Genomic DNA, 27,132 nt, shown 5'->3' with positions numbered 1-27,132 from the left:
CACATGTGCAATTTGATCTTACATACGCAGGAAAGTTGAGCAGACAAGGGCGTTTCCACCAAGGACGTTGGTTTGGGTGATATTGAGATTTAGAAAGAACCTTGACTAGTTGGTGTCTTGTCTAACACAGGGCTCTTTACTTTGGACTTACATTGTACAATAATATTGGTTTCATAGATCATTGTTATGGTGGATTTTTTGTTGAAATTTTCCTGTCCATTTTTTGCTCCTCAAAGCCCATTATGTCCTATGTAAGTCATACACATGAACTACATGAATTATTAGTGGGCACCTTATGTGTTGTTTTTGCAGAAGGAGCCATGTAGTGATGTGAGCAGTCCCAGCAGTCCCCGTGTGTCCCCGCCCTCCAAGCGTACAAGGCGGCAGGTGGCCTCTGAGCCCAGCTCCACCGATACCTCCCCATCTCCTCAAACCAAGGGTCAGAGAGTCAGCTGGGACATTCCTACTTATCACACCAGGTCAGTTTTTGGCATTTGTTTTCCACATTGTATATATATTTTTGTGCAGCACAATAATGCATTTCCTCTGGTGGAAGTAAATTTAATGCTTTAATTATACTGTGTTTTTTTTTTTAGGATTAGGAATTACCAGATGCTAAATGTTATGTGCTTTGAGGGAATTAGCTTAAATGTTTTTTTAAAGATAGTTACTTTTTATTATTTGCATTACTTATCTTCATATGTAATTTTATCTCCACATGTCCTTACTTCGCTTTTTTTGTTTCACTCCCAGGCTGTCTTCACGCATTATGCAAAATGGTCATGGTAAGTGTCTGGTCTTCAGTAATTATAATTTTTGAACTTCAAGCCACACATGTACACATGCAAATGGAAAGTACAGTTTTTAAAATGACTTGTCCCCAATTGAAGTGTCTGTCAATTCTTTAGACCATATTAATCACAGAAATGAGAACAGTGGAGGTGGGGACCATTCTCACATGAACGGTCATGATGAGTTGAGGAAGAGCTGCCGTGTTAGAAAAAAACAATTTCAACACCTCAATCAGAGCCTGCTGTTTGACCAGCTTGTCAACAGGTAGTGTGGAGTTTTACTGACATGTCTTTTTGTATGTGAACTGTTTGGACCGAGCTCAAGTAATTACCACAGAGAAATGCATGTTATACTGTATGTTTAAATTATGAAGATCTTAAGAGCAACTTAATTTTATTTGCTTAATGTTAGGTCTGTCTGTCACTGGCCTGCCATTCTGATCTTAAACCTTAAAAAAATATTAACATGATCACAGTGTAATTAGAATTTTTAGTTTACTTTGACAGTAATATTGGTCTTTGCAATATTTTCTTTAGTAAAACTCTGTACAATATGAATTATAGATAGTGTGGCATACCAGCTGAATTTCTGTTAACATAACATTAAAGTTACTGAGAGACTGTGACTGTGAGACAGTAGTTTTTCATGTTACACACCTGGTGTAGAACAAAAGCGTTAATGTGTGATGTCACATTCTCGGTGCACTGCGGATCGTGACCTTCCCACTAATGTTGCACTTGTAAAAAGGTGCCTTTGGTTTGTTCACACTCTGTTCCGCTTGTTCTGGCGTGTGCAGCACTGCCGAGGCTGTCCTTCAGGAGATGGACAACATCAGCAGCATCAGACAAAATCGCGAGGTGGAGCGACTTCGCATGTGGACCGGAGACCCCGAAGAGGTGTGCGAGGTCATATTGCATTACACAAAGCGGGTTGAGAAAATCCCAACACTGCAGCTTTATGATATACTTTATGAAAACAACTCATAGCCTCAAGGTGTTTTTTCAGGAAAACATTGACATGTATTCCCGGGTGAAGCGCCGGAAGTCCATGCGCAGGAGCACTTACAGCATGCCAGCACACCATAAAGTCAAGAGCAAAACAGAGCAGGAAGTGGAAGAAGGGGATGCTAAATGTTATGTGCTTTGAGGGAATTAGCTTAAATGTTTTTTTAAAGATAGTTACTTTTTATTATTTGCATTACTTATCTTCATATGATTTTTTTAAAGATTATTATTTGCATTACTTATCTTCATATGTAATTTTATCTCCACATGTCCTTACTTCGCTTTTTTTGTTTCACTCCCAGGCTGTCTTCACGCATTATGCAAAATGGTCATGGTAAGTGTCTGGTCTTCAGTAATTATAATTTTTGAACTTCAAGCCACACATGTACACATGCAAATGGAAAGTACAGTTTTTAAAATGACTTGTCCCCAATTGAAGTGTCTGTCAATTCTTTAGACCATATTAATCACAGAAATGAGAACAGTGGAGGTGGGGACCATTCTCACATGAACGGTCATGATGAGTTGAGGAAGAGCTGCCGTGTTAGAAAAAAACAATTTCAACACCTCAATCAGAGCCTGCTGTTTGACCAGCTTGTCAACAGGTAGTGTGGAGTTTTACTGACATGTCTTTTTGTATGTGAACTGTTTGGACCGAGCTCAAGTAATTACCACAGAGAAATGCATGTTATACTGTATGTTTAAATTATGAAGATCTTAAGAGCAACTTAATTTTATTTGCTTAATGTTAGGTCTGTCTGTCACTGGCCTGCCATTCTGATCTTAAACCTTAAAAAAATATTAACATGATCACAGTGTAATTAGAATTTTTAGTTTACTTTGACAGTAATATTGGTCTTTGCAATATTTTCTTTAGTAAAACTCTGTACAATATGAATTATAGATAGTGTGGCATACCAGCTGAATTTCTGTTAACATAACATTAAAGTTACTGAGAGACTGTGACTGTGAGACAGTAGTTTTTCATGTTACACACCTGGTGTAGAACAAAAGCGTTAATGTGTGATGTCACATTCTCGGTGCACTGCGGATCGTGACCTTCCCACTAATGTTGCACTTGTAAAAAGGTGCCTTTGGTTTGTTCACACTCTGTTCCGCTTGTTCTGGCGTGTGCAGCACTGCCGAGGCTGTCCTTCAGGAGATGGACAACATCAGCAGCATCAGACAAAATCGCGAGGTGGAGCGACTTCGCATGTGGACCGGAGACCCCGAAGAGGTGTGCGAGGTCATATTGCATTACACAAAGCGGGTTGAGAAAATCCCAACACTGCAGCTTTATGATATACTTTATGAAAACAACTCATAGCCTCAAGGTGTTTTTTCAGGAAAACATTGACATGTATTCCCGGGTGAAGCGCCGGAAGTCCATGCGCAGGAGCACTTACAGCATGCCAGCACACCATAAAGTCAAGAGCAAAACAGAGCAGGAAGTGGAAGAAGGGACTGAAGGTCAGTGAACTGATTCAATGTTTTATGAATCAGTAGAGTGATGGAGGTATCATGAAAACTTAACAAGTTGCCTCTCTCTCTCAAACCCAAAATTTCCTTGTGATTTTTTATTTTATCAGTTCAATCTTCAGCCCCATTCAGACCAAGTGTTTATGTCCACACTAATCTTAACTGGACAGCTCTGGGCATTGAAATTCTCCCTTGATGTTTTATAATCCTTACTTTTTGGACCTTTTAGAATCTCACGGTGAAGAAGAAGAGGATGCAGAGGATGATGAAGATGATGATGAAGGGGATGATGCAGAAGAGGCGGGAGAGGAGAATGACAGACCATACAACCTCAGGCAGCGCAAAACTGTGCAGCGATATGAGGCACCCCCTATTGGTACGTGCATTTTTTATTCACATACTTTGTATTCAGTGCGCGTGTCATCATTTCTACTTGTTACTGCTTCAGGCCTGATTTGTCACAACCAGGAACTTTGTGTTTGTTTTCTCAGAGCCTGTGAGCAGACGGCAGACCAATGCTTCACTTTTTGACACTCATAGATCCCCAGCAAGAAGAAGCCATATCAGGTTAGGGCACAACCTACTAGTACAAACGTTCAGCCGCATCTAATGTTAATTTATCAATGTGTAAACTTGAATTGCTGCCTCCGTGTGTCAGCTTGGAGCTTTGATGACTGAAAGGATTACACTGATCAATAAGTGCTGTCAAACTCTCATTGTGCAGCACTGAATATAGATTGTCACACTTCACAGAGTGAAGAAACATGCCATTCACAGCAGTGACACGACCTCATCCTCTGATGAAGAACGGTTTGAGCGGAGGAAAAGCAAAAGCATGACACGGGCTAGAAACAGGTGATTGTTGCTCATTAAATACTCATTAGAAACAAGTTTTTTTGTGAATGTAATTTAGGACACAATGCAGTAGTTAATGTGTTTTCCTCTCTGTTCATCTTCCACAGATGCTTGCCTATGAACCTGACTGCTGAGGACCTAGCCAGTGGGGTTTTGCGTGACAGAGTGAAAGTGGGCGCCAGCTTGGCTGACGTGGACCCCATGAACCTCGATACCTCCGTGAGTACAGCTTTGTTTGAAACTTAAGACTCTGAATTGCTAGAAAGTACATGGTCGGTCACGGGTGATGTGGGAAATGCGTTCTCTCCTCAGGTGAAGTTCGACAGTGTCGGTGGCCTCAGTTGTCATATCCAGTCGTTGAAAGAAATGGTAGTTTTCCCATTGCTTTACCCCGAGATCTTTGAGAAATTCAGGATTCAGCCCCCCAGGTGAGAAAACAAACAAAATGTTGTTGTTTCATGATGGTGAAAAAAAGCTTGTGAGATAAGACCAAAAACAAAAAGGACTTTTTGCAATAAAGTGAAGCAAAAATAAAAACATTTGTTTTGGTCAAAGCCATGAGGTTTTATCTTGTCCTTTGCAGAGGATGTTTGTTCTACGGACCACCGGGGACAGGAAAGACCCTGGTAGCGAGGGCACTAGCCAATGAGTGCAGCCAGGGAGACAAGAAGGTTTCCTTCTTCATGAGGAAAGGAGCCGACTGCCTCAGCAAATGGGTCGGGGAATCAGAGCGGCAGCTACGTCTTCTCTTTGACCAGGTGAGTTTCTGCTTCTTTGAAGTTTTATCACCTTACTGTATCCACAGCCTTTTTTTAACAAATGCCTTTTCTACCTCAATGGTAATTAATGTATTACATTATTAATGTTTTTCACAGAACAGTGTTGTTGTCTTTGTATTGACCTTTCTTTTCTGGTGTGTGTGTGTTTTTTTGTTGTCATCAGGCGTACTTAATGAGGCCGTCCATCATATTCTTTGACGAGATTGATGGTTTGGCTCCTGTTCGCTCAAGCAGGCAAGACCAGATACACAGGTGAGTGGAGTGTGATTTAACTCTGGTGTGCAAAATGCTAAACTCCTGCTTCTCATTATTAATGCTTGAAATACAGTATATTGATTCCTCTAACGCGGCTCAGTGTCACGTTACATTACTGATAAATCTTATTTGACAGCAGCCTTCCTTCATCATTAATTTAAATATGACAGAGGTGTTAAGTGTCTCATTGAAAAATAACTCAGACCAAACGCTAACTTACCCATTTGTTTGTCTTGTACTTTTCTCTTATATTTTATGCACACAAACACTGGCCACCCTGCCTGCACTTTTAAACTGCTGGAGTTTTTTTTCTTGCCAGAAGGTGGCACAGGTTTGCCGGTATCCAGACTGGAAATGTACGGCAGACTGCATTCTTTCTGATTTTAATTTTGATTTGCTTGGCTTCTCTGTAGCAACCTAGGAATCCATGATAACAGCACTTTGGTTTGAGAAAGTTAGAAAACATGCTACCTGGCTGCTTGAATGTCTTAGATTAATATCATGGATTTATGTGTACGTCACAATACGGCCTCATGTTTCCATCAGCAAATCTTTGAAAGAAGAGCCACAGGTTTGGAAAGTAACTCTAGAGGCATGTTAGTTCATGTGTTCATTTTAGAAGATAAGGCACAACAGGACATGGCACATGTTCATGCACATTGTGTGTGACAGCTTGAGCTGCCCAGTAGGGGCCTGGCAACATTAACTGACGTTAATGCTGGAAGTCGGGCATCACTTAGTCAGGCTTTGTAGTCTTTCAATATTTTCCTAAGCCTTCAATTTGGGAAAAGGGTTATCAACTGGATAGATTTTGTATTTTTATTCATATTGTTGCTAAATAATATGTTTTTAATCAGAGTTCACGTGAGTAAAATTGTAAATGTTTAACCTATCTGATTATTTTCTTTGCAGAAACCTTTGTTTGTATTTGACCTAATACAAATCACAGTTTTATTTCAAAACATTTGCCCTTGTTATCATAGGATGGTGTGTTTGGTGATTTTCTTTTTTGTTTGTTTTTCTGTCTTTTGTGAGTGTTTGCTTAAAGCAACCTAAAACTTTCTGTGACATCTTCATATTTTCTTTGTTCAGTTCTATTGTGTCCACTCTGCTGGCATTGATGGATGGCTTGGACAGTCGTGGGGAGATAGTGGTCATCGGTGCTACAAATAGACTTGACTCTATCGACCCAGCTCTCAGAAGACCGGGGCGATTCGACCGGGAGTTTCTGTTCAATCTGCCTGACAAGAAGGTAAGGAGGATTATAAAATCAATATTCTGTCCAGAGATCGTGTACACAGTGGTTGTCATCACAAGTTGTGTTGATCCTGCAAATTCAATTTCATTAGATGCATTTTTGTGCATTGCAGCAACATCATAAGTTTGATTGGCATCATTGTGCAGGCTGACGTTGATTCATTGATTTACACAGTTTATGCAGCCTTCAGATAACTACTAACATTATTTCATTAGAATTACTAACTGTTCATACATTTATACCTGCGTGCAACCCTAGATGTAAGAGTGAGTGAGCCAGTCTGGACAGGTGTGGTCTTAACAGTTGGCTTTGAGGATGATTGGTGGGAGAGAATTCCTGAGGCAGGGGTGAATCGGCTGAAGGCTCCGGCCTCTATGGTAATCATACTGGCAAACTGCTGCATCAAGATGGATGGAGGCTGAAGACCTGAGAGTGTAGATGGTCGTGGTGATGTGCAAGAGAGCAGAAAGGTGTTTTCTTTGTTTAAAAGTGAGAAAATGTTGTGCTTAATGGGACTTTATTGATGGCCAATGAAGTTGCTGGAAAATAGAATTGATTTGACGAGTGGAGAATTATTTTGGTAATGAACGCTTAAAACCCGTCAATAGATTTATTTTCATCAGTATTGTAAGAGTATTTAGTGCTGTGTTTATACATGGTAACAATAGCCAAGAAAAAGCAGGTCTGTGAGGAACAGCAGAAGCAGAATCTTGAAACATCTTGTTTGATATTCAGTATAACGTGAATTGAGCTCCGGTAATGCTAGTTGTGAGCTGAACAATAGTAAAACAACAGGTCTAAATGTTTGTATTTTCTTGAAGGAGTGAGTCCAAAGCATTCACTGTTTCCAAGGAAAAGCCTTTATTTTACATGGCTATTTCACATAGAAAATAATAGAGCTATGTGTTTTACAATGTTATTTTGTTGTTGTCTCTGTGTCTCATGTAACTCTGTTCACTGGAAATTCTCACCTCAGGCCAGAAAGCACATCTTGGAGATTCATACACGGGAATGGAATCCCAAATTGTCTGAGCCATTTGTTGAAGAACTTGCAGAAAAATGTGTTGGTAAGGCTGACATTTGTGTTTACAGTAAAATGACAGATGTGGTGTTTGACATTTTGAAGAAACATATTTTGTGATTACCTTTGTTTTTCTGTCTTTCAGGCTACTGCGGGGCTGACATTAAAGCACTTTGCACAGAGGCAGCCTTGGCGGCACTGCGTCGTCGCTACCCTCAAATCTACGGCAGCAGTGTCAAACTGAGGCTAGATGTCTCCACCATTGTCTTGGGGCCTGGTGACTTCAGCAAGGCCATGAGAACAATTGTCCCAGCATCCCAGAGGGCCCTGGCTCCCCCAGGCCGAGCCCTGTCCCCTACCATGCGGCCCCTGCTGGCAAACTCCTTCTCCTTGGTGCTGAAAGCTCTGCTCAGAGTCTTCCCTCATGCTCAGTGTTCTGACAGAGGCAACACACATGGTAACGGTCGGGGATGCAGGGAGCTGCGGTTGGGGCTGTAATATTTTGTCTTCACTTTGCTACTGCAAAATGCTGCCTCTCCCACCTTGACGTTTGCTCTCCCCTCCCGTGCTGTTTGCTTGATTTGTTTGGGTGTTTTTCTGTTGGCAGTTTTGTAATAAGAAGGAAGCAAAATAAGAAAGAGATAATGAAATGTTTCTGTCACTGTGCACATTGTACAAAGGTGTAGAGAAACATCTTTCCCCGAGGTATAAGAAGTGATAGTGTAGATATTAGATAACAGTTAATCCTCAGAACCCACCTGAAGTCAACAGGAATGTTTACAGCAGATTAGCTGCAACAGAGCAACATCCCGGCTGTAGGTTTAAGACTAAGTTCCAACATGAATTTCCTCAGTTGTAATTTGTTTTTGCACATTTGCCACTGAGCCAGACTTCCCTTTTATGCCTATCCTTTTAGGAAAATTGCCGCATTAATGTAATCGACAGGGTTGCTTTCACGATTAAAGTTTGTGAAAACAAGCTTTTATGTGCTTTTCACCACCAAAGTGCTCAGTCATTTTTTGTTAACAAGTTGTGTTCCTGCTTTTTGTAATGAGCCCTGTTCCACTACTTTTTAGGCCGCGACAATCAACTGCTAGATGAGGAATTGTACAGCGATGATGACAATGAGAATTGCTCGTCTTCCATCTACGAAGATGAGCCTGCTGCATCCCTCGAAGAGTCTTCTGCGGTGCACAGACCCTTCCTCCATTTTTCTTTGTGAGTCCAGAGTATTCAGAAGTATTCTGGATTAGTAATGAGGGCAACAACAGTGAAGGATTGAATTTATTGTACTATCTATATGAATTATAAAACGGTCTGACCAACAAAATATGAATTAACAGTATAATGTGTTGTCAAGTATTAAGTGAGTAGTGATGATGTTACTGGCATATGCACTTTAATTTATAAATGTGGCACGTTCTACTGTACGTTTTTGTAAACATTTTCACCGCTTAATGAAAGTAAATGACTTAAATTAGTGCATGAGTGCAACAAAAAAAAAGATTTATTTTCAGTAAAGGACAAGTTTACCTTTGATAGTTTGTGCTTTTGTTACAGTGGTTCCCAAACCTTTTGCAGTTGGGACTATTGTTATTACAGCTGTGACATCAAATCACTTCACAACAAGGTTTGATCTTGTTGTGTTTAGTGCTCACTGAATACAGGGTAAACCCTATTGATTTTACACTAAGACTGTGCGTTCAATCTCTGAGGGACTAGAGATTAAATGCTGGGATTAAATGAGCAGGTTAAAGACATACCAAGAAGCCAAAACATTCAAGCTCTGCTGCGAGTCCCTCATCCTTTCTTTTCACTGGAAGAAAATGACACTCAACAAAGAATTTGAAAACCCAAGAATTGATAGAGAGAAAAAAAAAAATTCACAAGGCTAAACTATCATTGATCTGTAATCACGCAGTATTATCCACTACACTAAATACCAACTCCCTTCTGCTTCCAGCTCTGCTCTTCGACAGCCCACTGCATACCGGCCTCGTCTTCTGTTGGCCGGGGCCCCTGGCTCGGGACAGAGCTCCCACTTGGCCCCTGCGCTGCTGCACCATCTGGACAAGCTGCCAGTGCATCGCCTGGATCTGCCCACCCTTTACTCTGTCAGCGCTAAGACACCAGAGGAGTCGTGTGCTCAGGTATTACACAGGAGGGATGTCGCTTTTTGTCTGATAATTTCACTTTTCTTTCATGTGTGGTAGGAAAAGTCGAGTGTGGAAATCCCGTCTGAGTGAATGTCAGACTGTTTGACAGCCGATGCAAAAACGGCGATGTCTTACAAAATACATACATCAAACTGTCAGGAAAACTTCAAATGTTTGTTTCTGAGAAGACATATGATTGCCTGGATCTCTGAGCACTATATCTTTGAAGATGTAGATTTACTTTTTTAGTGAGATTTTAGATTTTTTTTTTCTTTAAATGGCAGTGTGCAGATATTATTTAATATCTAAGATTATGTTTGAACCATAACCAACAGCTCATCTGACTTAATTAAAATTAACAGAACATGTTTTTGGTTGCAGGTCTTTCGTGAGGCGTCTCGGAGCGTACCAAGTGTGGTTTTCATGCCCCATATCTCTGAGTGGTGGGAGACGGTGGGTGACACAGTGAAGAGCACTTTTCTCACCCTGCTGCAGGATGTGCCCTCTTTCAGCCCTGTCCTAATTCTTGCCACGGCTGAGACTCACTACTCACAACTGTCAGGGGAGGTAGGAAAAATTATGCAGAATATTTAAAAAGAAATTACACCTTTTGGTGGTGCTGTTTTAAGATGACATGTGCATAAAATGAGTTATTTCTTAACCAAATTAAAGGTATCCTAGTTATCCAGGGTCATTTAGGAGCATTTTAAGAATTAATCTAAGAGTAAAACTTTAACAAATTGCTGTCCGTTTGTTGGCTTTGGTCAAAATGCCGGTGCGTAGTGTCGAACCTGAAGTATTTTTACTCAGTAGTAGAGTCCTCCACTGAAGTCATAAATCAAAGGGTCCTTTTTCCTTTCATAGTCCGTAATGTGAGTACAGATACACAGAGTGTATCACAGTCGAGGTTTTCTGCTCCCACAGAGTTCCATCTACTTCAGCTTCATCTCCCTTTCCTTATCAATTATTCCACTGCCCACTTTTCTCTTTGGTGATCCTCACTGCTGCTCCTCTATCCCTTCTCTTGGATTTATTATTCTCTCTTTTTTTAAAAAAAAAAGAAAGAAAGAGAAAAAAACCAAAGCAGCATCAGACCCCCTACTGTGTGGTTGGTTGGAAATGAGAGATTGCAATAGAGTGGGGATGGGGAGTGGAGGAAATTAGATGGGGAAAAGATATGGAGGAATGTCAGACTGTTTGACAGCCGATGCAAAAACGCAGATGTCTTACAAAATACATACATCAAACTGTCAGGAAAACTTCAAATGTTTGTTTCTGAGAAGACATATGATTGCCTGGATCTCTGAGCACTATATCTTTGAAGATGTAGATTTACTTTTTTAGTGAGATTTTAGATTTTTTTTTTCTTTAAATGGCAGTGTGCAGATATTATTTAATATCTAAGATTATGTTTGAACCATAACCAACAGCTCATCTGACTTAATTAAAATTAACAGAACATGTTTTTGGTTGCAGGTCTTTCGTGAGGCGTCTCGGAGCGTACCAAGTGTGGTTTTCATGCCCCATATCTCTGAGTGGTGGGAGACGGTGGGTGACACAGTGAAGAGCACTTTTCTCACCCTGCTGCAGGATGTGCCCTCTTTCAGCCCTGTCCTAATTCTTGCCACGGCTGAGACTCACTACTCACAACTGTCAGGGGAGGTAGGAAAAATTATGCAGAATATTTAAAAAGAAATTACACCTTTTGGTGGTGCTGTTTTAAGATGACATGTGCATAAAATGAGTTATTTCTTAACCAAATTAAAGGTATCCTAGTTATCCAGGGTCATTTAGGAGCATTTTAAGAATTAATCTAAGAGTAAAACTTTAACAAATTGCTGTCCGTTTGTTGGCTTTGGTCAAAATGCCGGTGCGTAGTGTCGAACCTGAAGTATTTTTACTCAGTAGTAGAGTCCTCCACTGAAGTCATAAATCAAAGGGTCCTTTTTCCTTTCATAGTCCGTAATGTGAGTACAGATACACAGAGTGTATCACAGTCGAGGTTTTCTGCTCCCACAGAGTTCCATCTACTTCAGCTTCATCTCCCTTTCCTTATCAATTATTCCACTGCCCACTTTTCTCTTTGGTGATCCTCACTGCTGCTCCTCTATCCCTTCTCTTGGATTTATTATTCTCTCTTTTTTTAAAAAAAAAAGAAAGAAAGAGAAAAAAATCTTTTTTTAAAAAAGAAAGAAAGAGAAAAAAACCAAAGCAGCATCAGACCACCTACTGTGTGGTTGGTTGGAAATGAGAGATTGCAATAGAGTGGGGATGGGGAGTGGAGGAAATTAGATGGGGAAAAGATATGGAGGAAAGTAAAGAGGGCTTTACTCTTGTCAGGCAAAAGCAGGACTGTAATTAGGTCAGAGGGTTGGAAGGCCCTGGAAAACTATATCACAGTATATGGCCAGACTGCAGGATGTATTTTCTCTGTCTGGCCGCGGGGAAAGCAAGACTTCAATCCTGGTGATGCTCCAAGGTGGGAGGGACACTTTCTGCAGTAGACTTCACGGGGGAGAAGACCACTGTGCTTATTTAATCTCTGATGTTGTTACTGCCAGTTGATACTGTAATGATTTTCCTATTTTTTTTATTTATTTTTGTGTTATTTTGGAAAGTTTCTTTTCCTCATGTTTTGCAGTTGAAAGTTTCCCCATTATGTGTTGGATTAAGATGAGGTTTATCCTGCTGTTTATTAATCTGTGATAATAATTTACATTAGTCTGCAGACTGTCCTCAGTTCCACAGAGGTCATGGATTTTCAGTAAGCCACAGAAGCACACTAGGAGCTCCACTGCTAAGTTTATAGTTGGTCCCACTGAAACACGGCCCAGACTTTCCACTGAGAACAATTTGCATGTTGGAAACAAGGACAAGCCTGGCAGTATTTATCTTTCCAATAATTTCACTTATTTGCAGAAATGTGTTTTATTACGTTAGGATTTTTTTTTTTTTTTTTTTGTGGAACTGTGGGAAATTTTGCTTTTCAATTTTCGAGTATGGTTTTGCCGCAGTGTTTGGTCCTGTAAGCAATTCGGCTGTGTGTGAGTGTGGTGCTGCACTGTCTGGCTCTGAGAACACAGTGACAGCTGCTGTCTCAGCTCCAAACCTCAGCAGGGAGCAGGCAGCATCCCTCCCCAGCCAAAACTGTCACTACAGGCTTAGGTCCAACTACATGGCCTCCTTCATTCCCCAAACAGCCCTTCACTGTGTATGGCTGGGCTTCCAGTTTGGTGGAGGCTAATGGAAATAGCTCCAACACATCTTTTGTAAAGCAGAAATAATAGCTGTTACCAACAGCAGTTAGGGAGACGGCAACCTACAGTCGGTGTGTGTGTGTGTGTGTGTGTGTGTGTGTGTGTGTGTATGTATATAACTGGCTGGAAATAGTAGATGCTTGTGCTGAAATTACTGAAAAGACATAAATATTAATGTGTGGAGACACAGATGATGTAATGCAGTAAACAAAAACAAACAATTCATACGACTTCACTTATATTTTTAGAGGATTTTTTAATAGTACCGGTTGGTTGATGTAGGATTTAAATACAGGTAGATGGAGGCCAATTATATATATGTGAATTCTTTGTTCATGCGGCGATGTCATGACATCTAGATTTAAAATAAGTCTGAGGTGGTCTACTCTGGTCCAAACTATTTGGGTGTTTATCGTAATGGGCTTTTGAACAAATAAATTAATCTGTAAACTTGAAATATATTTAGAAGAGGAGATAGCACAGATGTGCAGAGGTTTCTTTGTGAAACCCAACAGATGGTAGCTACTTATAAAGTGCAAACTTGAGTTTGCTGAGTTTCTAGGTTGTTAAGTAAACAATTATTTTGATCATTATATGCTATTGTTTTAATTTTTAATTCTTATATATTTTTTCCTTCCTTCCCAGGTAGGTTACTTCACTAATTAGCAACGCAATGAAACAGTTCCTCAGGAATGTTGTCTTCGACATAAACCTGTTAGGAGTCAAAATCTTTATGATTTTATATCTACTTATCAAGAAACTCATAACCTTCACACTCTTAAATGTCCCTAAAATTTCAAAATAAACCTCTGCATCACAGGTACCACAAAAATATTGTTCAGCTTCCCCTGTGGAAAGAAGCCCCCGCAGCACCAGCTTCTTGCAGCTCCACTCTGCCCCTGCTCGGTTGTCACCGTCTGTGCATCAGAGTGAGCATTACTGTTAGGATTTCATCAGCATTTTTTTTCTCCAGCTCTTGTTTTCATTTCAGTGCTCCTGCAGGAGATTTGAAGTGATCTCCTGTGTTCTCAAAGGCAGAGGCAGAGTTTTTACTTCTAGACCGTGGTGATTTAGTGCTGCGTCTCCAGTACAGCTGCTTTTTATGTGGATTGCACACAGGACTGTTGATTCTAGTTTTGTGTTTTACTGTGTGCTCAATTTCCAGTTGTATGAAAGTTTCTTTTTTGGACAATAACACAGGAGAGACGGCAAGGTTTCTTTTGGACCGCTTTGAAATAAAGTGCTCAGCACTCAAGAAATGATTGTTGTTTGGGGAATATGTCGTGACTGCTTCCTTACTGCACTTTACGCCATCGTAAACCCTATGGAGAATCATTAGCCGTCTCCTCGCTGTTTCTATCATTATACATTTCATTCCCCCCCTTTTTTTGCCACTAGTGTGAAGGAGAGCCAAAGAAGGAAACGGACCAGAAGGGGATATGGAGAGAAAAGCATTGTCTAAAAAAGAGGATCGATGTGAAAGACAGATGGGGCGAGATATAAAGTGCTTAGCCAGCAAACAGGGATTTCCCATCGGGAGCAGCTTGAGAACTTCATCACACAACTGAGTTGGGAACTTCGATGCCCCCAGTAGCATTTAAAATGCTCACTAGACTTTAAAGAAGCTCAGCTATGTCTTTTGTTTACCCGTGCCAGTAGTGTGCTTCATTACAGATGGTAAACTTTTAATTGAAAGATAATTTAAAAAATTGAAAGAAGCGCAGTAGATAACTCCATCTGTGGCTGTTTTTATGTAGCTACGTTCACACACAAATACACTCATACGCACACACACAACTTAACTTTCCTAAGTTATGTTTCAATGGATTTTAAAGTGCATCTCGTTTGCATAAATTTTATTACAATTATTATTTTTTTATAATTAAGAAGATTGGTGTTACTCCGTGGCGTGTTTTTCAAGAAATTAAAAAAATAGAACTCCTGTTTTTTGTAATTAGTTTTTTAATTCTAGTTTGGCTGATTTTGGCCGTTGGTGTTTCAAAGGCTGGTTTAAACCTTGAGCATTCATCGACTGGCATTGGCATCCATGCTTTTTGTTCCACCATTGTTATGATGCCTGATTTAATTTAAACTCTTCAAGCATTTGGCGTTCGTGGCATGCTGAAACGGACCCAGAGTTGAGCAGCTTTGCCAATTCCTTCTACTTATTATTATTATATATTTTTTGGTTAAAGATTTTTTTCTTAATTATGCAGGACTGATTGTGATTTTACAGTTTTTGTGTGCTTTTTTTCAATCGACAAGTCCTCCTTTCAGTTGAAGGTTTTGTCCACGTGTTGTGAGCAGTTTTCTTCATGAAGGACTTGTCGTTATCTGGCCCTTTCACCAAGTACATTTCACAAAGCACCTGGGCCTTCAGTTAGTCACTGTATGTTGATTGAATATGTGTTAGAAGTGGAGACATTTATTACTTGACACTTTTGAAGATTGTAAAACTTCTCTGATAAAGATGGTTGAATGGCACAGGGTCATGCAACACGAGCGGCCAACACGTGGTGCGTGGATTGTGAGGTCTATTTATTAAAACTGTACTCATTGGACTTTGTCTAATTTGCTTTAGCTTATGTTGAGAGTATAAATCCCCTTTTTTATTATATTTTATTATTATTTAATACATTTTTGCCTATAATGATAATGACATAACCAGTGAAAGCTGACTACAAACGACTACATTCAGACTTCTCGCTAACTCCAGCCACACTCTGCAGGTGGTCATTAAACTACCATTTGTCTTCAAGCTCATTTGTATTCAAATCTGTTTACTTAATAAAGTTTGACAATTAATTTTGTTCTCCTATAACGAGTCATAGCCAAATGACATGATCTGTGAGAAGTAATGAACCAGTAGAGGATGCAATGAATTCCTTCACATTCTGCTTGACTTCATTGTCATTTTATTAACTCACTCGCTTCAAAGGTGAGAAGTATATTCCAGAAGACCTACGGCGAGGTGTTAACGTTGTGCCCTCCAAGTGAAGAGGACAGACGGAACTTCTTCTCTGATTTGCTTCTGGTCCAGGCAGCCAGAGCTCCACCACGTGTCAGGAATGCAGGTACTGTGCCTTAAATGTCATTTCTGCTCCACAGTGTTATCCGCTCGATGAGCATACAGATGGATAAGGTTTGGGTTATAGTTGCTGCGTTCACGTCTCTACAGAGGCCCGCTGGAGCTAATGTGGCGTAAAGGTTGTCTGATATGGGGCGTGTTTGTTCAGGGTCCAGAGTAAATGTTACAGAACCATTATTAATATGCAGCACAGAGGAATAGAATACTAATGTTGTAATTGTTGTCTTTTTACTAGGGGTTTTTGTTCTTAACCTTAAAAACAAAAATGAAACATTTTTGTTTCTCACCACTTGTTTTTCTGTAAACAAACTGTGGCAAAATGGCTTTTTAAACTGTAGTCATGTTGTTTATGTTGTGTACAAAGTCCTTTTATCACACTGAAATACCTGAGACTTGTTCATCCAGAAATTTCAATAGAAAAACCCTTATAGTGCCCGGCAGTTTTTCCCACACCCCCTTTTTGATGCGAGGTAGGGGTCCCGTGCTTTACTTTTCCAGTGCTCTTCAGGGGTTCCAGTCCAACCAAGACAGCAGTCTGGCTTCCAGTAGAGAGGACAGGCGATAAGCAGGAAAAGGAATTGCCATGAGAGGGCCCGGCTGCTATTAGCCATAATTAGAATCAGGGTTTGAAATGCTCCCAGTGAGTGAAGCAGCCTTAGGGGCTGTGGCTTCTTCCTAACGATGTCTGCGAATCCCTTGGGCAAAGACAGATGCCTGGGGAAAACAGGAGAGAATATCTGCTTAGCTGGCCTCATCACTCTGTCACAGGCTGCATCTTATTTCTCGGTGTCTTTGAATATATGTTTGCAGTGGAATTTCCCAGGTGCAGGAATGTCGAAACTTGTTTACCTGCATAGGTTAATGGAAAAAATAAGGTCAAGGATTCCGTTTGAGATGACATTTCTGCTGTCTTAAATGTGAGCAGTGGAACTGTGAGTTGTTTTTTTTTGTTGTTGTTGTTTTTGCCTGTGGCGAGGCTTTAGAGTCTTGTTGTTCACTTGCGATGAAACATTTTAGTTTTCACTTTGTCTTTCAAGACTCCTTGGTGAAATTATTGTTTTTTTAATTGAATCTGCGTGGAACTGCGATGTGTGGTTCTCCTCTCAGTTCTGCTCTATGTCTTTCACTTGACTTTCCATCTCCAGGAAAGTGTGAAGAAGTTCTGCCAGTGGCAGCGGCTCCGGGCCCCAGAGTGCTGTCAGCAGAGGAACAGCGCCGTCTGGCTGATCAGGAGGAAAACACATTACGGGAGCTCAGGCTCTTTCTCAGGGACGTGACCAAACGCCTGGCCACTGACAAACGGTTTTACATCTTCAGCAAGCCTGTTGACATTGAAGAGGTGAGTAGGAACGAATGCGTCGTGTGACTGTTTCCACAGTTTGTCAGTCACAATTATTCAGCTTTTATTCAAACAAACTATGTTTGTGGTGTTAGGTGTCAGACTACCTTGAAGTAATTCAGCAGCCCATGGACCTGTCAACTGTCATGACCAAGATTGACACACACAAGTACCTGACAGTGAAAGAGTTCCTGGTGGATATTGACCTCATATGCAGTAATGCATTAGAATACAACCCTGACAAGGACCCTGGAGGTAAGAAGTAATGGACATCAAAATGTTTCTGAGAGACAAGAATACAAATACAAATACTCATATGCTAGTCCTGCAGCTGCTTTTGTCTCCGTTTGTATTGGTACAATCCCGACCACTGCCAATAAAAGCTGTATTTTCTTTCTTTGTGCCATGGGTGGTACTTCATTATATTAATAGAGAAACACTGGCCTTGAAATATAAATTTAGCAAAGTCCTTTCTATTGCAAATCTGAGGTATATTAAGTCCAAATAATTTGCCCGTGTGTTTGTGCAGTCTTTGTATTAATTCATTAGGCTGTGTTTGTGCGAGTAAAAAGTAATTAAACGAACCACTTAATGACTTACAAAAACGGGGCTTCCAGGCAATAAAATTACAGAACAGTCTTGCAGAAGTTAAAATGACATGAAATACACACAGCAAAGAGAATTTTCACTGTGTAATGCATGCTCTGTAGTGCATGATAATTTCATTGTCACTTTTTTTTATTTGCGACTTGATCCCACGTTCACTTCCGTCGTCCCTCTGCTGCTGGCTTCATAATGAGTTTTGGAACACAAAGAAACAAAGAGACCTATTTCTGCAAACGGTTCCTAATAGGTTAGATTTATATTTATACTCCTAATGGAGGAGTTGCATATGTTTAAAAAAAAGGCCTGTGTTTAGACAGAGAGATGCGTGTCTGTGTGTGCACCATAATAACCAGGAATAATGGACGCCAATTAAGAACAGCTGGTTCCACAAAAGAAGAAAAGTGCCCGATGCTAAAATTAAAATCTCAGGAGAAAAACCACTGATATTATGTGAAAGGCCCCATACAGTAGGTCAGCTTCAGACCATTCACTCGACGTGCCCATTTTAATTTTGCCTCGTGTGTTTAGCTGCTTCAGTTCCCTCGCTAGCATATAACTGGCTGCTACTAATGGGAAGCAGTTCTGTGCCAGCTCGAATGAATAAATCATTTCTCTGTCTTTTCAGGCAAAGGGCCTGGGTCATTTGTTGGAATGCAGGGTCTACAAATGATACACTAAAGGGGAAAAATGCAATTAGGCAGTTTAATAAAAAAGACTAACGAAGGCTCTTGCCTGCTCATCTATGGCCCGGCCCTGGGAATATAGCTCAGACTTTGCACAATTATGCTGCTAGAAAGTTCTACTGTAGATTACAAAGTGCTGAGAAAACTCATTATCCCTGTGTGGTCTGGTCGCCTGCACACAGAGGACTGTTCGCTCTCCAAGGACGATAGTGTCATCCATGTACATCTTTATATTAAGACCAAGGTTTATGTTGGTCTTCATGTCTTTTTTACCTACTGGCCTCGACAGATAATGACTTGGTATTGATAAAAAAAACCGGGGGGAAAGCTGCACAATATGTGTCTCCACCGTGTGAGTTATTGCTACAAATTCTTCATTACTCCAGGGAAATGGCAAAAACAATCCTCGGTCAACTCAGCAACAGTGGGAGAACAGATAAACAGCAGTTTGCTTCCTTCTGCTCTTCTGGCATTTTACCTGCCATTTGTTGCTTTCCCATGCCCTTTTATTGCACAAACACACACACACACACACATACACACACTCAAATAGCAGTCATCGCAATTAGCCAGCCGTCCTCCAATTAGACAAAGAAAGCTGACATATTGTGACCCTCCTGCCACCCTCTGCCTGAACTGCTCTCTCTGTGTCTGCTGTAATGAGAGTCGCAGTGTTTACAGAGCCTGTGATTTTTGGACTTTTCCCCCTTCGTCTCAGTATTTATTTTCTCCACACAGATGCAGGAACTGACAAGGTAGATTTAACGACACCGTTATACATTTCAGAGCAAACTGAAGGAAGACTGCTATGAAGGTGTAGGGGGATGGGGAGTCTTTAATTCAAGCTTAACCGTCCTGCTTGCCAGTGTACACACTTGCTTTGTTTTTATATATAAACAGACGAAGCCTACCTTTATTCCCTTATTCAAGCTGTGAGAAGATCTTAGAACGACCTTTCTCACAGATGCAGTAGAGAAGGCATCTGCTCTTTATTGACTCTCTTACACACATCATGGAGTGTGGAGAATATGCCCCGTTAATCTCCAAACCTCAGTCCTTGCTTGTAAGCCTTAACAGTGTAAGAAAATAAATAGATATTTAATGAGAAAAAAAAAAACTTAAAAAGGCTCATGTTTTCTGTCCCTCTCTTTCCCAGATAAGGTGATCAGACACCGAGCATGCAGCCTAAAGGACACAGCCCATGCTATATTTGCCGCTGAGCTGGACCCGGAGTTCGACCGCATGTGTGAAGAAATAAAAGAGGCGCGACGGAAAAAGAGTGAGGAAACAGTTTCACCGAATCAAAGTTGTAAACTAAAAATAACCCAAATAACCCAAAACTCTGTTTACTGCAGTAGTGAACTTTTTATTCCGGTTAGTGTGTCTGAAACAAAAAGGTTATGGTGCAATTTAAATATCTTAGATATTTAAATATTTTTGTCATAAACATTTCAAACAGCCAGTTTGACTGCAGATAATTACCACTTTAAAACTCAAATTGGCAAGTTTGTATTTTATATCTCCGTGCTCTCTCTGTGGATACCTACAACAAACACTAATGTTACACACTAATAGGAGTGCACTTAAAAGCTTCATTTGTTAATTTAAATAATAATAAAAAACACTCCCTGAGTTGAATAATAAACACCAAGCCACTCAACGTTTGCTCTGTAGGTCGTTGTTTGCCTTTTCGCTCTGCGTTCTTTGGGACCATTAGATTGTTTTTCAGAAGAGAAACTTGCTTTCAGGAGAAAATAATCACCCGGGCTGCTCGGTAGTACTTGATGGAGTTTTAGTGCAGAGTATGTGGAGCAGTAAGAAGGCATGCCCGAGGCTGCAGCAATCCAGACGGTACCTTCTGTTCAAGATGTCTGCTTCATGCTCTGCATCTGTATGTTCACCAAACAGCCCCAAGCACTGCTGAGTGGACTTTGGGTAAATCAGAGTCAGGCTTTTGCTTCAGGAACATCTCTAAGAAATGTTGAGATTTTTTTCAAAATACTAGGTTTCTGATTTTTTTTTTCAACTTTGTTTATTGGATTTTGCAGAAGTATACAACTGTATAAAAAGCATTAATTACATTTTTTTAAATTTACTTTTAAAAAGAAATGTCAAAAGTGACCTACAGTATCAGCATCTGAAGTGAGTTGTTAAGGACCTGTAATATGTGGTAACTCATACTCAGACTTTGGTTTTTTTTTTTTTTTTCAACTGCTAAAACATTTACACAAACACACAGTAAGTTAGTGCACATATGAAAAGAGTTTAACCTGTTGTCTGATCCTCTGGGGGTGCTGCACAGACCTGCTCACACCACCTCCACAGACGGCTGCACCGGGTGCTGTGGCAACCAGAAAGCCCCCCGCCACGGGAGAGGAGCCGACCAGGAGCAGCACTCAGGGCGAGGCCACGGACAAACAATGCGTGAGCTCCTCCAGTAAGTAATCAATCCTTCACCTCACACACTTTTTAATTGCTTTGCTGCAAAAACAATGTGATTGATGAAATCCTCTAAGTGATCAGGCGTATAGATGATTGGTCTAGCCACTTTCACTTTCTCAAAAGTTTTATGACGGATGCTGAGTCGGTGCTGAGTCAGGGCGCCGCTTTAATCAGCACATCATGGATCTGTCTTTCTGCACATAATGTTCATTTTCCAATCAGTTTCATCGAGTATTTTCAGTCTCATCTGGCACATGTGAAAATATTTCTCCAAATACAGTTCATTCCCAAAGTTAAATCTGCGGAATCCATTTCTCAGCAGTAGAGAAGGAACTCAGAGATCGACCTTCGTTAGAACATGACCACACCACAGGGCAATTACAAGCCCACCTGTGGTGATCTCCAGGTGCCTAAGGGTGAAGGGACGGCTGAGCATGAGCAGGGGGCAGTCCATTGAAGCTCTTGCCTTGAATCCTGAATGAGGATTATGCAGCCTCTAGAAGTAATAATCTAAAAAAAAAGTCTAACCTCTTCACGTGGGACTAAGCATTGAGGTTAAAGTAGAAAATGAGAGACGGTGTAGTGGCACATGTGCTGTTTAAAAGGGATTTTAGTATGGCTGCTGTAATGTCAGGATTTTCCACGCATTTCAGCTGTTGGTCACAAGGTGGTGCTTTTCTCTCATAGGAATATTGCAATTAGAACCCCTGCTGTGTGTATAAACCTCGGCTTCTCCCAGTCAGATGGGTCACCTCTTGAGAAAGGAGAGCCTCTGTTGGCTACCATTAGTACTTGGAATATCTCCATATCTCATGTCCAAGACTCTATAAGACTCTATAAGAGGGAACAGAATCCTTAGACAAAAGTGTACTGTTTATTTCTTAACTGAGAAAAAGAAAGGGACGTCTTAATGTACAGCTGCAAGTCAAATAGTTTTTGTCTTGTTTACGACCAAAGATCGCTGTGACATATCAGTAATTACAGCCTACAGCCCCATGTGGCTCATTTGACTTTTCCAGCTGTTAAGCATGACATTTTATTATATCACATGATATTTCATGTGTATCTTACTTTTTTTTTTATCAGAGAAAACAATAATTAGATGTAGACCTTTTAGGAATTGTTCCTTTTTTATACAGTTTAATTTGTTTATTTTTATTAAAAATGGGCCAAGTTTTCCCAACGATTTAAATAATATGCAACAATGGTAAATTAACTGGACATTGTGTTTGGGGATGGTGAACAGAAGAACCCTGTATGGCCCTTTTAGCGGAAGTCCTTATCTCCAACGCTAAATGTCACAGATGCGGACCACCAATTTAGAGGCTCTTGGGAGAGTCGTTATCTGCCTCCACCAGAGGCTTAATTAATTAGACTAACTCAGGTGATTAATTTGTGACATTGGCAGCCAGTTCTCACCTGGAGCAAATCAGCAAGGCAGCTATTAGGCTAATTGATCACAAAGTCGGTTATGTCTCTATATGACACCGCCGCATCATGAAAAAAAAGGCTCCGGTATTGGCAGTTCCGTCCTGAGATTTATCGAGGGGCCGCCTTTCCTTCAGTAACCGCCATTTCATATTGCCTAGAGCTGAAGATTGCCCTTGAAATAGACATGTATAATGTAAAGTTCAAGGGAATGTAAAAAAGTTACGGAAGAAGCTCTGTGGCCAAAGATATTTTTAAAAAGTGTAAAAAGCAAGGGCTTTGGTCAACACAATTTCTGCAGATACACAACTTGTACAGCTTCTGCCTTTGTCTGGTCAATTAGTCATAGAAAGATGGAAGATCCTGGTACTGCGAATGCACAGGAACCAGCAAGGAGAAATGTGGTTTCCATTAGCCTGCATAGATATCTCCGTCAAGGTTTCCCAGCTCTCCTTTCCTCACAGATCCCTTTTTTTCCGGCAACATCACTTTCCCTGTCCTGTCACTTCATCCCTGAGGAGCAGAGAATGCACGGCCCATTACCTGGACTGCAGCCCCGGGTTCATTTGTAGTGCATCACCACAAGGATCTGGTTCATATACAGTACTTTCTTTTCATTAATAATTGAGTTGTCTCAGTTTTCTCATTCACTCTCGACAGTTTCCACAAGCCCAGTCAACTGTGATTTTTAGTGACAGATCAAAAGAACACGATATTCTTTAACACCCAGAAGCTGCGCCATTCTCTTTGGTTTTCCTAATTGTTCTATTATAGCTGAACCATATACTCTCTTTCATGTCAAATTTGATCTTAGTGTTTTAAATTTAACAGAGATTGACAACAGATTTTCCTTCAACTGTTAAAATTGTTTACTAAAGAAAACCCGTGCCTCCACTGCATATTGTATCCGTCTTATCTTTTCAATAGCACGCTCAAGGCAACAGCAGCCAGGCTGCATTCATGTAGACGGAACGCTTCTCTGCGTTGCCGCCGTCCCGTGTCGTGTCTCACGTCTGTGTAAACAGTATGCTTCGCTCCCAGTGACCAGTGTCAATCTATCATAAGGCTTTGATAGGATATTTTAAGTCATAATAAACACTCCTGCATCCTTTTCTACCTCAGGCTGGAGCAGTTACTGCATAAAAGGATGGCCTGGATTTTTTCCAGGACAATGGGACAGCAGGCTGTAACACACTGTGATGGTCACGCCGCACAAGAAAAAATAGGTTAATAACAAGGTGCCTCCTTATTTGAGCAATACAAAGCAATGTTGAAGACAACATACATGTTTGTTTACTAGGATGCTGTATCTGTTATACTAGCGTTACCTTGAAGCCACTGCGTTCCGCACGCTCACCGATGTCCTTAATATTTCTCCGAACTGCTTGTTTTTACCCAAAGCAACAGTGAATCTTTGTTGCTTTTGTAAACTCTCTAAACAACTGTTTGATGAGTTCTGCAGTCAGCACAATGGGTCCGGTAACTGGGACATAAAGGACAGGTGGCCTTTTGTCCACTGGTTTATGTAAATTTTTTTTATTTATTTATTGGATTTTAAAGCATATTTTTGTGACCCAAAAAACGTTCATATAACTATTATTTATTTTTTATTATTATTTTTCATGTCTTATCAAACAATTCAAATGAAGTTTCATTTAGTTTGAATCCTAATTTTTTGCCATAAGCATATTTTTGTGACCCAAAAAACGTTTAGTTTGAATCCTAATTTTTTGCCATTATATATATATGAAAAGTCTCTGCTTGATTCTCTGAAGGCGGCGTTATTTGTTTTCCAAACTACTCTTTATCCCAATTATCCTAAGCTTTTTTAGTACTACCAGGCAGAATCCTTTGGCCTAGATGAAAAAGCTCTGAGCATAAGCTGCCGTTTGGGCTCACATTCCTGGTGGATTGTGGCTCAGAGCGTGAAATGAATGTAAACTCATCCATGATGCCGCTCGCTTCCATTTATAGTTGTTTTTTTGTTTTTTTTGTGGAGATGAGCCGACATCAGTGTTAGTGTTTTTGAAGAGTCATTATGTGTCTGTCATTCTCTTTATTCTTAACACACATGGTTGGTTGGTTGGTTGGTGCTGCCTGCTACGCGTACACACTCCACGAGGTTGGCTGGTGATGTTCTTCCATGGACTTTAATGCCTTCTTTTACTACTTTGCATTGCAGGAAGCCATGATATGGTAAACACTGAAACGCTTAATTTTTTGCCGTGAAGAAATCAGCCCAAAGTTACGCTGGAATAATTGAGCTTCACTGCTCATTACCTTTGCTCATGGACAATGACTACAAGCTGTGTGTCCTTACAGAAAAGATGGGAAAGGAAATAGGGTTCTTTACTCTTCTACCACTTCTACCACTTAATCACTTCTTCCTTATCCTTGAACTGCTGGAGCTTCAATCCACAGTTTAAATGTCTGAATGATTGCTCCAATAATTAGAATTAGAATTGACACATTCACTGTCTTGAAGTCATTCTTAAACTATCGCTTCATCACAGCTCAAACAGATGAGATATCTGTTGGTGGTAAACATTGATTTTTTTTTCCCCATCAAGGACGCAGATCTGGTGTCATGCGTTGTGGTTTTTCTTAATGTGTTGTATATGATCAAGCATTTTTACTTCCTACACTTTTGAGTCTAATGCAAACAGAATGTAAAAGTCATTGTTGTGTTTTTTTTATTTCAGTAAACGTAATGGTGCCTAATAAAAACCTCTTAGCTTCATCTGTATATTTCCGATGTGAAATGTGGCTTTAGTTCAAGGTGAGAGAATCTGGAGTTGTTGGGTTGCATTTTTGTTGAGTTGTTGCAGTTTAAAACTTTGACATTTTCACTAATTAGCAAGTTAATTGCTGTAAATGAAGCACTAACTCCGTCTGCTAAAATCCTCTTGTAGGTTTTTTTTTTCCTCTAATTTGTCCTTTGATGCTGTAAGTGACAGCAGGGGACGGCTGGACCAGGTCATGTTTTTAAAAACACATCAACAAATGTACTGGTGCTAAATGTTCCCAAAAGAGTTTGAGTCTTTACCAGAACACGTCTCAGTGCTGAGGACATGGTTACAGAGAGAACAGACTTGTTTTTATGGCGATGATGCCACCAGAGAGCAGAGAATCATCTAAATTTATATTTTTAAAAATATGTGTCACAGTAGAGCAAGACTGTTACATCTTTTTTTTTCTTTCACCATCTCCTCTTGGCGTTCAACTTTAACACCATATGTCTGGATACAAATAACCTGCTTTGAATATTTTAGGAGGATAATTAATTTCATTGTGCGAATACTAAGTTTGTAGTGATGGTGTTTGACTTCTCCACTTTCCTGTTGTTTCATAATGGTGACAGCCTGATTCCCTTTACAGTCTCACAGCATTCCTGATGAGTTCTGACACATTTTCACCCGTGTGTGACATCTGACACTAACACTGGCCTCCAGGTCATCGATCCTGACAGTCAACAGAGTAATCGAAAGCACGGCGGTAGCATTTAATACAGACACACTCGGCGCTATATTTCAACGTTATATATTCTTGTCATGCGTTACACAAATCAGTGCTGTTGCAGGTTTTTAATTATGCTTGCTTATTGCGGCACATAATGAAGATAATGAGCTGTAATTTGTACACAAAACATGTAGACAGCAGTGTAGTTCTATTATAGATTTTTATTCTTCCCCTGGCCACTTCCACCTTCCATTCTGGTACATTACCATATCCCCACTCTTGATTTTTTCCATTTTTCACATGTGTGGGTGTGAAAATACACATCAGTTAAGAAGGAACTTACAGTTCACGGCTCTTTACTTCTTTGCTCCTGCTCTGTGAGTTAGATGTGCAGTTTTTTTCACCTGGGGCAGCAGCTTTTTCCCTTTTTTTCCCCACAGTCATATCCCTATTGTAGGCGAGCGTAGGCAAAGGCTGACATCTCCGGTTGATTACGGAGCTGTTGGTGCATCAGGGCACGTCCGTCTTCCATGAGGAGGACACCAAAGGCATCATCTTCCCACAGGCCATTTACTGATCAGAAAGGAGGACAAAAAGAAACAGACCTGATCCTCTGACTCCAGCTCTACCTCGTGACAGTTTCTTATTTTGTATTAATACTGAGATGTTTTTAGCTCTTTATTCGTTTAGCTTTTTTTAAGTAGAGCTGTATGAGGTAGTTGTTCGGTGTAACCCTACAGGCACAGGAAGAGGAATGTTGCAAAGTGAGCGGTGAGCAGAGCCAAAATATGAAATGTTCAGCATGCATTTAGAAAAAATAAGTACACATTTTATTTCCCCAGTATTCTACATTTGTATTTTTATTAGCAGACTATCTAAAAAACATGTGATGTTCACTAGCCTTAAACGGCCAACACACCACTTTGACACAAACAAGCATTTCCAGTCACATTCAAACCTTCAGTCAATTATGGATTAAACACTTAACCTCATTCCCAACCTGTATGTTGTTGAACTGAGCAACACATCGGAATTATTAATTATATTGAATTGTCAGGGTGAAAATGCTGAATTGACACAAAGGTCAAGGAGCAAACGGTGCTTGGAGAGTTTGATAATAGGAAACAGGATTGTTTTTCATCGCTGTTTACAGCCGATCTGAGTGTTGTCCCAATGGTGGTCAACAGATCTTAAACCAGAAGACTGTATTTTGAAGGTGCAGGTGTCGTTA

The 27,132-nt window shown here is 40.4% G+C and overlaps 1 protein-coding gene across 3 annotated transcripts in view; it reads left to right on the top strand.

Annotated features, from left to right (window-relative positions):
* Positions 1–27,132, top strand: part of atad2b (ATPase family AAA domain containing 2B) — a 56,874-nt gene that overhangs the window by 1,765 nt on the left and 27,977 nt on the right. For 2 of the 3 annotated variants that reach the window (XR_003050012.1, XM_025056608.1), the window contains exons 1-22: positions 2,093–2,130; positions 2,254–2,401; positions 2,934–3,033; positions 3,143–3,266; positions 3,505–3,651; positions 3,767–3,842; positions 4,029–4,130; positions 4,238–4,349; positions 4,443–4,558; positions 4,714–4,888; positions 5,073–5,161; positions 6,257–6,416; positions 7,399–7,489; positions 7,589–7,900; positions 8,520–8,661; positions 9,407–9,593; positions 9,981–10,166; positions 15,795–15,930; positions 17,090–17,283; positions 17,379–17,538; positions 19,729–19,851; positions 20,875–21,009. Coding sequence is in view for 2 of the 3 variants with exons in the window: in XM_025056608.1 (XP_024912376.1) it covers positions 2,115–2,130; positions 2,254–2,401; positions 2,934–3,033; positions 3,143–3,266; positions 3,505–3,651; positions 3,767–3,842; positions 4,029–4,130; positions 4,238–4,349; positions 4,443–4,558; positions 4,714–4,888; positions 5,073–5,161; positions 6,257–6,416; positions 7,399–7,489; positions 7,589–7,900; positions 8,520–8,661; positions 9,407–9,593; positions 9,981–10,166; positions 15,795–15,930; positions 17,090–17,283; positions 17,379–17,538; positions 19,729–19,851; positions 20,875–21,009 (3,031 nt within the window). In the remaining variant the exon portion in view is untranslated. Of the gene's footprint in view, positions 1–312; positions 480–753; positions 786–908; positions 1,057–1,588; positions 1,689–1,797; positions 1,903–2,092; positions 2,131–2,253; positions 2,402–2,933; positions 3,034–3,142; positions 3,267–3,504; positions 3,652–3,766; positions 3,843–4,028; positions 4,131–4,237; positions 4,350–4,442; positions 4,559–4,713; positions 4,889–5,072; positions 5,162–6,256; positions 6,417–7,398; positions 7,490–7,588; positions 7,901–8,519; positions 8,662–9,406; positions 9,594–9,980; positions 10,167–15,794; positions 15,931–17,089; positions 17,284–17,378; positions 17,539–19,728; positions 19,852–20,874; positions 21,010–27,132 lie in introns of those variants that run through there. The other variant, XM_017033619.2, reaches the window with a different exon arrangement.

The sequence above is a fragment of the Cynoglossus semilaevis genome, chromosome 7, assembly GCF_000523025.1.
Source record: "Cynoglossus semilaevis isolate Cse_v1.0 chromosome 7, Cse_v1.0, whole genome shotgun sequence".
NCBI classification, from domain to species: domain Eukaryota; kingdom Metazoa; phylum Chordata; class Actinopteri; order Pleuronectiformes; family Cynoglossidae; genus Cynoglossus; species Cynoglossus semilaevis.
This window is presented reverse-complemented; position numbering and strand designations above follow the sequence as displayed.